The following is a 13054-nucleotide window of genomic DNA, read 5'->3' on the forward strand; positions in this document are numbered from 1 at the left end:
ACTTTTATAGAGTGGAAAAAAGTTAGCATTCATTTTCCAGCTTCACTGTTTATATTATGCTAACATAGTTGTGTCGCTAGCGATCACGTAGCACATCATTATATACCAGCTAGCCAACCTTCAGTGACCCTACAAATGTCACTGCTGTTTGCTTTCCTGTCTTCATTTATGTTGGAAGTGATAGCAGAGCTGTACGTCTTAATTTGTTTTGGAAATCCCCAAATCAGAACATGGTATATTATATACCATACCATACCATATTATATATGGAAACTAGCAAGCTAACTCCCTGATAACTGCTAACGCCATTAAATTTCATAAATTTGGTTTTCATGGATGCCTGGATGTTAAACTGAATTGTTACACCTGATAGAGCAGCAGCGGTGATCATTTTATTACAGATGAAAAGATTTAGACAGTTTTTAACTCTCAGTGATGCCACTGTGATCATGTGACTTAAGGACCTGCAGCGGAGTTTGGGCCCAGGCACAGCTAATGACGTCAGACTTAAACACCGGATAGGAGGCCGAGACTATGTCTGCTCTGTGGACTGCAGCCTGCCAGACACCATGGGCTAAGGCCCAGCCACAAGGTGATCTTCATTCAACCCATATGGAAAAGACATAGTAAAAACATATATGATTTATATATGATTTACTCATGAAAGTGGCCACTTTCATGAGTAAATCATATATAAATCATATAAGGCTTACATGATTTACTCATGAAAGTGGCCACTTTCTCATTACTTTCATATATTTTTTTAGTAAGTATACAAAACATACAAGTTTCATTGTATAATTTTTCAAGGGATCTTATATGTGTTTTCACTCTTGTATGCTTTTCATACAAGTTTCATACAAGACAGATAAAAACTTTATAAGATTTATATATATCGTTTCCATATGGGAAGCACCCTCCCTAGGCCTGTTTCCTTAGTGTTTCTGTGACAAGGGTCGTCTGATTTCTTCTTTGTCTGGTTCCTCACCCACAGCCAAATTGCCTACCAGTGGGCAAAAGCCCCCTGAAAACATTTACACTGTCAGCTTTCTTCCTGTTTTTACTTGTGATTGCAATGATTTCATCTGGTTGCCCAGAAACTAATAGATTATTCAATCTTTTTAGTATATGTAATCTTGTTTTTAATTGTGCTTTAACAGTCACATCAATTTTAAATAGTTTACCAAAGTGTTGTGTGTCACATATAACAGACAGTGATATCAGTATTCTAACTCCTCCTACATTAGAGTTCCTCTAAATGAGTGTCTTAAGTTTGAGCATTCACTCTGTGCATTCTGCATTTTAGTTTCAACAACTCCTTCAGCACTTTCAGAAGAAGTAACAGCTCATTTGAGTAGTCACACTGAAACAGAAAAAATCACACTTAAGTTTATTTTTTTCATGGGAGTAACACAATGGACTGGATCATCAGTGCTATGCTGTTCTTGTCAGGCAAGTTTGTGCCTTCTCATTTTGTCTTTCAAAATTGTGGCAACATTTTTCACCCCAAAAAAGATTTTTTGGAGTACTGGTAATACAAATTAGAAGTGAAACTATATCTTCTAGACATACTTTGCTAGTGGCAATTTACTTATTTCTTATTTGAATTTCATCCTCTGTAAACAAAGCTACCTGCAGAAATGTGTGTTTGAAACCATAATGACCACAGTAAGGCTGTCCTGACAAAAGGTTGACAGCATGTTATAATGATGAGCAATATTTTTTTATTACATTTATATTTCTCACTGTAAATGTTTCACTGTTGAACAATGTAAGATGCAAGAAGCCAGGAACAATGCAAAGTTAGCACCATATTATATGATTATTTAGAGAAAGATGTGTCAGGTCATGCCCAAAAAAGTGTAATTTTGTTTGCTGGTAACTGAAATGACAGTCCCTTTTGATTTTTTCTGTATCCTAATCATGTGACAAAATATTTGCTACTCTGTATTGTTTGAATATCCCAAAAAATCACAGTTTGCTGATTTTAATTTAAATTTTGGATTTGTAGAGTTGTAATACAAACCTCAGACATTTTCTGTGTTAAGCGTGTGTGTGTGTGTGTGTGATATAAACTGATGAATCTGACATAGTTGAGGAGGACAGGATGTATGTGCACAATGGCGTGATTGTCCATTCAGTTCCTTTTTTTCAGTACTGTAAAAGGGCAAATGTATACACTATTATAATGATCAGTTTTCATACTGTGTACGTATGTATGTGCATCATACTGTTTAAATACCTAATAATTAGTTTGAGCGATCTCGTTCTTTCGGTCACTACCCACACTTCGTGACCACAGGTGAGGGAAGGGGTGTAGTTCGACCGGTAAATTGGGAGCTTCGCTTTTACGCTCAGCTCTCTCTTCACCACAACAGACTGGTACAGCGTCCACATGACTGCAGTTTCAGCACCAATCAATCCGTCGATCTCCGGCTCCCTTCTCCCATCACTCGTGAACAAGACCCCGAGATACATAAACTCCTCCACATGGGGCAGGAACTCATCCCTAACCTGGAGTGGGCACTCCACCCTTTTCCGTCCGAGAACCGTGGCCTCAGATTTGGAGGTGCTGATCCTCATTCCTGCTGCTTCACACTCGGCTGCAAACTGTTCCATTGTGAGCTGGAGGCCTTCACCCGATGAAGCCAACAGAACCACATCACCTGCAAAAAGCAGAGATGAGATTCTGTGGCCACCAAAGTGAAAGCCCTACGCCACTTGGCTGCACCTAGAAATCCTGTTTATAAAAGTTATTAACAGAATTGGTGACAAAGGGCAGCCCTGGCAGAGCCGATCACCCACCGGCAATGAGTCCGACCTATTGCCGGCTATGCAAATCAAGCTCTTGCAACGGCTGTATAGGGATCGAATGGCCCGTAGCAATGGGCCAGACATCTCATACTCCCGCAGCACCTCCCACAGGACACCGCGAGGGACACGGTCGAATGCCTTCTCCAAGTCCACAAAACACATGTAGACTGGTCGAGCAAACTCACATGTACCCTCAAGTATCCTCGAGAGGATAAAGAGCTGGTCCAGTGTTCCGTGACCAGGATAAAAACCGCATTGTTCCTCCTGTATTCGAGGTACGACTAACAGACGGACTCTCCTTCCAGCACCCTGGCATAGACTTTCCCAGGGAGGCTGAGGAGTGTGATCCCCCTGTAATTAATTTAGTAATTAAAGAAACACAGAAGGCTGAGCTGTTGAAATAAATCACATTATCATTCCATAATAAGCTTTAATAATGTTTTTCTTTCTTTAATTATCAGTGTTAAATGCTGCACTTAGTTTCAATATTGATCCCGTGGCTTGGAAGACCCTGAGGAACTCTGCTGCTGGTTTTGGCTACCAGGTGGTTCAAAGACAATCCGAGTAAGCCAGAGCATAGATATGTTTAATATGGGTTTACAATTGCCTGCTTATAACATTCACCACTAATGCTTAACAGCTGGAGGTTTTTCACTGCACTTTGCTCACCAAAATGTTTTCTAATGTCTGGATTTCTCTCCTTAGTTTGCTTGTCAGTGCCCCACTTGAACAGTATTCACAAAACAGAAAGGGGAGAATATACAGGTGTACCATCTCTGGTGAAAACTGCCTAAATATACAATTTCGAGGTAGGTAGTTTCTTGATGTTTTACAACAATATCCTGAAACTCTGACAGTATCTTTCAAGTATTGAGATCTTGGAATATGACATTAATTAGATTAATTTGCAGATAAGGTGGATTTCTAGAGAAAAAAACTGAAATGTGCAAGTTTGTAATGCATTGTTAAGTATTTGCCATTTCATGATATAACAAAACACTTAATTGAATGTATTTGTTTGTTTAATTAATTCTTGCTAAAGGTTATTTATTTTTTGTTGATTTTCAGACACAGTAATAGTGAACTTTGATTAGTGTATTTTGCATTCTTTCCCTTTGTAATGTGGTACAAAAAGTGGCAGTCATTTAAATAAAATGTATTTTCTAGTGACCCCAACATTTATTTTATGAGTGTTTTAATATATACTCAATGCTTTAAATACAGAGCCAGATTTTGCTATCAACATGTCTCTTGGTTTGACAATGAAAAGTGATCCTGGAACCCAAAATGCTGTGGTGAGTTGGTGAACTGCAGACGTGTCACACTGGAATGGAAGAATAATCAGCATGCTTGATTCATCATAATTTGATCTTTTCTCTTTTGAGGCATGCGGTCCAACTATTCCAAAGGACTGCAAAAGTATCACCATGTACAGTGGAGTGTGCTTTCAAATAAACCGTTCCAATAGATTTGAGCGTCCCATACCACCTTCTGTCAAAGGTAACAGGATACTAAGTTTGTGAAAACAAACTCAAAATAATAATAGAATCTATAAATACTTATGTCACTGCACATTCACACAATTAATCGCTGTGACCCAATAACCTAATACATTTTAAACAGTCTGAAGCTCATTTATTGCAGTTATTGTGCTTTTTTAAATATTTTTTTAAATTAGTTTTAATTATGTTTTGAATTTTCAATTCAGTTTCATTTTACCCCCCAGAGTCACTTTAATAGGTTGAGATTAGTTTTTATTGCTTTAAGTAGTAATTTTTGACTTTTCAATTATTTTTAATTATTAGGATTTTAGCTTGGGTAAGATTTAAGAGTTTCAGAAATCATATTACAACACAAACATAATTTATGAAGGCAGTTGACTCCCAGTTATATAAACATCCCAAGTCACAAATAAGCGTGCACCAAAGATTCAAATGGCAAATGGGACCAAAGTGTGAATCTTCCTAACAAAGAAAGGCCACTTAAAGTTGCTCAACACTACATTTCGTACCCATCTTTTTGGCAGAATGCCCGCTGCAAGCAGACATTGCCTTTCTGTTGGATGGTTCAGGGAGTGTATATAGTGAAGATTTTCAAACAATGAAGACCTTTGTGAAAAATCTGGTTCGGTCTTTTCTCTCAAGTGATACAAAGGTGAGGAACAGACATTAAATATTAAATATTTCTTTATTTCCATAATTGATGGAATGATTGATTTTCTGTACTTTTTTTCTTTTCAAGTTTTCTGTTTCCCAGTTCTCTACTTCATCAAAGGTCCATTACTATTTTGATAATTTTTTCTCATCTGGATCATGGGAATCTAACATTGATAGAATAAAACAACTAGACCAAGCAACTTACACAGCTGAAGCCATCGAACATGTTGTGTAAGTGCTGCCATGATGTTACACATCTTTCACAGTTAATGAAGTATGTCAGAGGTTAGAGATAACTTGTAGAGCTTTATTTATTTATTTTTTAAATCATAATTCTTTGTTATATTAGCGAAAATACTGTAAAAGAAGGCATCATGATTTTTATGTAAGCAGTTCTCTTCAACATCTAAAAGATGCACTGTAAAGAAAGATGAACTGAAACTGTTTTCTTCATTCATCAGCCAAAATGTTTTTACACCACAAAGAGGATCCAGATCAAATGCAAAGAAGGTGCTGATAGTTATTACTGATGGAGAATCTCATGACTCACATCGCTTACCATATGTAGCAAGGCTAGCTGAGAGTAAAAAGATTGTTCGATTTGCTATTGGGGTAAGTACCTGCTCAGTTTTACACTGTACCAGTTTCTTCAAAAGGTTAATCCTTTCAATGACCCTGTAAAGTTAACCTAATTTTCTGACACTAATGAAATGAGGCACCATTCTTCATGAGGAGGACTGTGTGGGTGCTAGTAAAGTAAAAGCTGTGTGTGTGTTTCTAGGTGGGGAATGCATTTAATAAACCTGCAGCAGAACAGGAGCTGAAAACCATTGCATCGTCTCCGTCAGACAAACACGTATTTCAAGTTAGGGACTTCAACGCCCTTGAAATAATAAGACAGAATTTACAGGACAAAATTTTCTCTATCGAAGGTACAAACATTAAAAAATGTTACAACTTTGTTAAAATTTCTGTAAACATCCCAGCTATAAAAATTAAAGCAACTGAAGCCACCTGCAGTAAAGGCCTGAGAGATGTTCACCTTTTTTTATCTCTTTACATTAGTGTGTTAAAAAACACATAAATGACATATTTTTAATAAAGAGCAAGTGATTGTCTAGAATCAGTCCTTCAGGTCGTGAACAAATTGAAATTACACAGTCTGTCCTTTAAGTTCTTTTTTTATTATTTTCATGTTACAGGATCACAAACCAGTGGAGAGTCACTGAAAATGGAAATGTCTCAAGAGGGATTCAGTGCAGTTTATGTGCCTGAGGTAATTTAAAACACTTTAAACTCAGACAGTCAAGTGATAAAAAGAAAGGAAAACCAAACAAAACTCCAAATTTAAATGCACTGTATAAAACATTCACACATTTATTTTTCTGTACATTTCTGTCTGCACTGTAGGGAATTCAGATGTCTATTGTTGGTGCAAACCAGTGGAAGGGAGGCTACGTGCAATACACAACAGGAGGCCAGAAGGTGAAAACATATGAGGACGTGTCTTTGGAGCCTGACAGCTATCTTGGTAACAACTAACACATAAACATGTGATCATGTAGTATATACATAGCTGTGCTGTAATTCTTTCCCCCAATCAGTTTGGAAAATAGACAACATATAAAGGATGAGTAAGGATTCCAAAGGCTGAGGAAGAGTATGCTTTAATTAGGTGTTTAATGTTAGTCATGTTGTTTTTGATTGTGCTTTATGTCACATAAAATATGAAATACCACAAATGACAACATTTCAAGAAAAAAACATCTTCCATGCACCTTAAATATTAATGAAAATATTTATAAATTCTCTGTATGACTATATTTGACTATTTTTTACTTTTTTAACTGAAGACTGCTTGACTATTAAATTCTAGGTTACTCCATGGCAATTGCTAAATCCTGGAGTGGCTCAGTGACAGTTGTTGGTGCTCCAAGATATAAACACAGAGGAGTTGTGTTTGCTGTTAACAGAGATAGCTTTAGAAATCAAAAGATTGAGCCCTTTCCATGGCAGGTACGTATGTACAGTATAAAGTGATAGACCTGAATGACAATGTAAAATATATTTAGACTATATATAAACAAAACTGTACTATTTTCATTTATCTGATTATTTTCATCAATAATGTGTTTCTTACACAGTATCAGACTGGTGAATATTTCGGGGCAGAGGTGTGTGCCATGGACATAAATAATGATGACATCACTGAGCTAATCTTCATATCAGCCCCAATGTACATGGAGCCTGATAGAGAGGGAAGAGTTTATGTTTGCAGATTAACTGGTTTGGTAAATCACAGTTTTATCTACTGCAGTTAAATTAATCGGTTTATTTGTCAACTTTCTTAATGTTCATATAATATTCACTCTCGTCATTTTAGTTTGTGGAGTGTAATTTTGATGATCCGTTAATACTAAGAGGACGTGCAGCTGTCAAGGGAAGGTTCGGCTCTTCTCTTGCTGTGCTGCCTGATCTAAACTCAGATGGATTCAGGGATTTGGCAGTTGGAGCACCTTTGGAGAATAATGGTGAAGGCAGCATCTACATATTTAATGGCGAAGGAGGAGGAAGAATCAGTCCTACCTACTCACAGGTACACAACATCAAAGAACTCACGAGGATGACTAAACTAATCTGTAATGTAAAGTCATTTTCTGCAGTTTGAATATCAAATATTTTCATGTACACAGAGAATTACTGGTTCTGAGGTCCAGTCAGGACTGAAGTTCTTTGGCCTGTCAATCAGTCAGTCATCTTTTGACCAGAGTGGTGATGGACTGCCTGACTTAGCGGTGGGCTCAAAGGGCAAAGTTGTTTTATTGAGGTAAGTCCAAGACAGTCCAATCATGCATTATTACTGTCCATGTTTAATTCTATTAACTATTTCTGTTAAATAAAAGAAATGAATGCCCCACTGGTTAAAAGTTTAGAATGAATTCCATGAATAAATCTTTTTAATTATTACAATAATTTATGACATTTCTAGACACTTTGATATAAACTATTAGATAAAAACAAATGATGCATGATCAAAAACCTTTAAGCAGTAGTGGTTTGTAAAAAATGCAGTGTGGTATTTTCCTGTGATGTTCATTTCTAGATCAAGACCCATAGTAATGGTGAAAGCTGAGGTGTCATTCAACCCAAACCAAATCCCTACTCAGAATGAAGGCTGTTCAAAACCATTGGAGAACACAGCTACAGTCTGCTTCACCATGAGTAGAGTGTCTGCAGTCCACACAGGTTCATCATTCTACTCTACATCATTCAACAACAAAGCCACTGCCCATCATTTGTAGCATTGAATCCAAACTGTGTTTTATTCCAGCTCAAGCAGTGATTAATTATACTATAACACTGGATGCCACACGTAAACCTCCAAACAACCGAGCTTATGCCAGTGGGAAACAACAAGAACAATCTGGATCAGTCATTGTGGTCTTAAGAAGACGACAGTGTTCAACTCTAAAGTTACTTATTGAGGTAAAAATCGAATAATATCAGGAAAAACAACAAACAAACAAAAAAAAACCAATGCAAACAATCAAAGTTCAGTTCAGAGAGTCCTACAACACTGAATACAAACCAAATTGCTCTTTTTTTGCAGGCCTGTCCAGAAGATGCTCTTAGTTCTCTTTCCAATGAACTCAAATTCATGTTTAATGGTTTGTCCATCAACAGAAATCCCAGACCAAGTCTTTCCTCACAGGCTCAAACAACAACCATTTATCCTGTAAGTAATATTTAAACACAGTGTATTAACAAACAATTGGGCCAAGAAAACAACTTAAGTCTTTCCCTCGTATTAATTAATTAATTAAATTATTGACATGAAATTGACCATTAAACTCAGTTAAAGTGTCAGTTCTAAGTGATCCAGGCCACTGAACGTCTTTTTAGTTCCAGAAAAAATTTCTGTCATCCAAAAGGATTTACAGCATCTGATGGGGAAAACAAAGACTAAAGGCCTTTACAAACTGAACATGTAAAATCCATGCAAACATTTTGTGCATTAAAACATTTTTCGAAATCACTCATTCTTAATGTAGATGTTCACGGCGACCTTTTGTTGGACAAATTTGCAGCTTTTATTTTATTTTAAATCAAGCTCAATATCTTGGGCGTAAATACAAAGATGTAACAAACAGTTGTTTTTTGAATGCAAATGTTCTGCAAAAAACACATTCCTTTTTTATAATGCGCTCCCTATATAATGGCCTTAAGAGTGAAACAAAGTTTGAAACAAAGAGTGGGTCAAGGTGTTATTCCTGTAAGAGTCACTAGCCCACCAGCTATCATGTGAGCTAAGGCAGCGGTCCCCAACCTTTCTTGCGCCACGGACCAGTTAATGTGTGACAATATTTTCACGGACCGGCCTTTAAGGTGTCGCGGATGAAAAGAACAAAGTAAACAAAGTAGTCCAACATCCCAAGATTAGCTGGATTTAAGCAGACTTCAAAGAATTATAATAAGAATAAGTGATCAGCTGTTGTATTTCCAGCTCTCTATGTCCACCATGGAGCACAGTAAAAGGCTTTAATGTTTAAGTAATCATTTTATTTCTCTTCCGCCACCAGAAAGAAAATTACTATTGGATATTAATGTATGGCTAATTGTACTACCAGTCAAAGACTAATGCAGTAGTAACAAAAAGCAATTAAAAAAAGAGCTCAAAATACACAATTCTTAACTTAGAATGACAGCTTGTGTCTGAGATCAAAGTTGTCCAGAAGTGGATCAAGAATATTATCAGAAATTGTTTTCTTCCCTGCAAAAAACCTCCACGAGATGGTAGAATGAAAAAATTGGTTGTTGGATTTCCCCATACAATGTGCTAATTGGAATAAGTCATTCATCATTTAAATATGTTTTCCAAAATGTTCTCTTCCACAGTTAGGGTTTGACATCAACTGTGGCACTGACAACAAATGTGTTGATAACCTTAAAGTGGATTTTACGTTCACCAGGTGAGGCTCATGTATAGAGCTTTGTTTTGCTTGTGCTTGTATTCCTTTTCCTTTATTCTCATCCTCCTTAATACTCTGACAGATCCTCAGAGGTTAAAGTGGGCATTGATGAGCTTTTGGATGTCACAGTCACAGTGGAGAACAGAGGAGAAAACTCCTACAACAGTCGTGTTATTCTCACGTACCCAGCTGGACTCTCCTACAGGAAGTTCACCATTCAGCAGGTAAGGCATCAGGATCAAGTCTGTATAAGTTCATCACTGATCTGCTGCTCTTCCAATACATCCAGCAGTAATTTTATTTTTATAACAAAGGGAAGAATTGGGTGCAACTCTTTGGACAGTGAAGATGGTTTATCACGAGGAAGGACAGACTGCACTATCCACAAACCAATTTTCAAGAACAAAACTAAGGTGTTTTTGCTTAGAATATCTTTCTCTCACTTCTTTATAGTTTTGTTTACAGCAAAAAGAGATGACGCAATTTGATATGTCTCCTCCATTCAATTAAGGCTTCCTTCATTGTCTCCTATGGGATTGACACCAACAGTCAGCTTGAGAGGAAGCTCTTTGTCACTGCAAATGCCACCAGGTACTGTTCCTTTGGTATATTTTTGTATAGTCCCACAGATAAAATATGAATCATTTCACTTCTTCATTTCAGTGGAAATCAGGAGCATGCCACTACAAATGAACTCTATAAAAATAAATCGATTGATGTGAGATATAGCATTTTTATGACATTTGAAAGGTATGGGTTCTTCCACTTGAAATAAAAAGCATCGTTTAGAAATTAACAAATGTTGTATTACATGGTATTTATTTAATTTTTTAAATATGTCTGTTTAGCTCTCTCAGCTACAACAATTTCACATTTGGGAGGAGTGATTTGCAGAAACCAGTCCAGCAATCAATTAAGGTCAAAATATAAGTTCTGTATAAATCTATATATGTGTATTTATATGTTCTGTATAATCTAAATCTAATTGTATTGCTTGGTTGTCCTTTTCTTTATCAGATTACAAATGATATCAGAGCACTTAATTTCACTGTGGTGATCAGGGTTCCAGTGAAGCTTGGTAAAAAAGACATTTGGGTGAATTTGATCAGTCTACAGGTATTGTGCAAAAGTCTTGAGTCACCCATCATTTCTAAATGGATGAATGGATGTGGTATAATTGGGACAAAACCAAGCATACCTGAATTAAATGTATTTCAGATTGCAGACTGTCAGAGAGGAATTGACGAAGAACCACCTGTCAAAACTTTTGTTTCTCAGATCAGAAAAAATAAGGTGGTTGTAAGTATACCTCTGCACTTGAGCTTTTGAAATTCAACCTCTTTTAGATTTTAACATTCACCTCACCTATCTCAAATTCAGCTATCACAGTTTTTGTTGGATTCAGTCTTGTTTAAATCATTCTCAGGACTGCTCTGTAGCCAAGTGCAGAGTGTTCAAGTGCAACACTTTCATGGGAATACGGGAGAGTAGGATGTATGAAATCTCTGCCAACCTCAGTTCAGGATGGATAGAGCAGGTAATGGATGGGTAGTTTATGTTAAATTAATGTGTTTTGGATTGTTTGCTAAATGTTTAGATACATAACTATTTACCTGTTAAATCAAACAGTATCTAATTTAGGGTCAACTCGCGATGTATTTTTTTCCCTTAGATTGGGCTTCAGTCTGCCAAATTCCTCTTGACCAGCACTGCCAGTCTGGAGTATGACAAAAACCAGTACATCTACTTTTCAGCAGGGTCTGACAACAATCCTCCTGTTCACAAGGTGATTATACAATATTTTCTTTTGTTTGGCATATTAAGAGCTTTAATTTTATTCACATTCTGTCACTTCATCTGTCAGATTGAGGCAGAAGTAGAAGTGTATCCTAAGCTGAATTTCACCAAAGCGATCATTGGAGGATCCCTGGGAGGGTTGGCTTTTCTAGCTTTACTCACCGCTAGCCTGTATAAGGTGAAAGACTCTTTTTATACTTTTTTCAATTAAAAGTTTACAAGTTTTTTTTTTCTCATTTTTTGTCAGCTTGGTTACATTTTTATTGGAACTCTAATATATGATTGCTGTATTTTATGTGCTTTTTCATTCACTTCTAGGCTGGATTTTTCAAGAGTAAATACAAACAGATGATAATTGAAATGACAGAAGATGATCCAGGGACGGCTGCAGGTGCACCCTCAGCAGAGTAACAAAGATGACATTTGTAGCTGTACATCTAATCTGAATGACAGATGTAGACCATCCTGATAATTTCAGGGGTGAACATGGTGTGTAGAAATGTCCATGCTACCACATTTGATTAATTAAATAGACAACAGCTTGCTGTGTCTCAAATCACTCCCTTGCCTAGTCATTTGCTATGATCTGTAACAAAGGTTCCTACCTGGTCGTCAGGATCCTCAAGACTCGGGACCATAAAACTGGAGCATCTATTGTAAATAAGAAACCACCACTAGATATTTGTCTTAAGAGGATATATTTATGTAGATTTTCAAGCCTGTAAGTCCAGCAAGAAAGATTGGGCCTTTAAAATCAAATCTAACCTTTATTTTAATGGTCTGTGTATTTTATTTATATCTTTGTTATTAGTTAATTAATGAGCTGACAATGAAATGTCTTTCCACATCTAAATGAATCCAGTGTACTGGATAAGATGTCATCTCAGACATAAAGCAGTATTCATTTTATATCATGCAAAACAAAGAGGAGCAGATTCTTTAGCAGCCTGAACTTCAAGATGTGGAAAAAGACAATCTCCTTTTTCCAGCTTTACCCTACTTAAAGCACCACCTGTCCTCGCCGGTGTCTACTTTCACAGTATTAGTTAACTCTTTGAAATCTTCTATCTCCATGATTTTGACTGTAAACATAATTTAACTTTATGTAATTTCTAAAGACTGGTAAGTCAAACAGAACTATGACACTCTGGCATGTATTTTTAGCACTATTTCAATATTTAGTGAGAGGGCAAAAGCAGATAAAACTTTAGAGGTAGAAATGAAAGACAGGTTTTTCCAGTCAGTGTGATGTAAGAGTGTTCCCTGCTTTGATTTGTAGGGAAACTTATTAATTAATCAGAAATTTAAAGAAATACG

At 36.6% G+C, this 13054-nt stretch overlaps 1 protein-coding gene across 2 annotated transcripts; it reads left to right on the forward strand.

Moving 5' to 3' along the window:
- The first annotated feature begins 288 nt into the window (after nt 1-288).
- LOC113018178 (integrin alpha-M-like) lies at nt 289-12296 on the forward strand. Of its 2 annotated transcripts, XM_026161236.2 has the most exons (30): nt 291-592; nt 3276-3378; nt 3520-3623; nt 4039-4109; nt 4200-4314; nt 4841-4968; nt 5056-5201; nt 5432-5582; nt 5752-5902; nt 6173-6246; nt 6381-6501; nt 6847-6986; nt 7115-7261; nt 7354-7566; nt 7664-7797; nt 8074-8216; nt 8302-8456; nt 8581-8706; nt 9867-9940; nt 10023-10164; nt 10255-10353; nt 10452-10531; nt 10604-10690; nt 10789-10858; nt 10958-11056; nt 11159-11239; nt 11367-11477; nt 11613-11726; nt 11805-11915; nt 12056-12296. In XM_026161236.2, the coding sequence occupies exons 1-30, from the start codon at nt 535-537 to the stop codon at nt 12146-12148; spliced, it is 3441 nt and encodes a 1146-aa protein (XP_026017021.2). In that variant the 5' UTR covers nt 291-534; the 3' UTR covers nt 12149-12296. The 2 variants fall into 2 exon arrangements, with proteins under 2 accessions (XP_080161254.1, XP_026017021.2); XM_080305128.1 differs by lacking the exon at nt 10604-10690 and having other exon boundaries at nt 289-592.
- Nucleotides 12297-13054: the final 758 nt, after the last annotated feature.

Source organism: Astatotilapia calliptera, chromosome 8 (assembly GCF_964374335.1).
Source record: "Astatotilapia calliptera chromosome 8, fAstCal68.1, whole genome shotgun sequence".
NCBI lineage: Eukaryota > Metazoa > Chordata > Actinopteri > Cichliformes > Cichlidae > Astatotilapia > Astatotilapia calliptera.

What these genes read in the sequence shown, in the direction of transcription:
- LOC113018178 (XM_026161236.2), top strand. Translation starts at nt 535, where the DNA reads ATGTCTGCTCTGTGGACTGCAGCCTGCCAGACACCATGGGCTAAGGCC. An exon ending in CCTAAATATACAATTTCGAG is followed by an intron (nt 3,624 to 4,038) that starts GTAGGTAGTTTC and finishes CTTTAAATACAG; the next exon opens with AGCCAGATTTTGCTATCAAC. An exon ending in CAAAATTTTCTCTATCGAAG is followed by an intron (nt 5,903 to 6,172) that starts GTACAAACATTA and finishes TTCATGTTACAG; the next exon opens with GATCACAAACCAGTGGAGAG.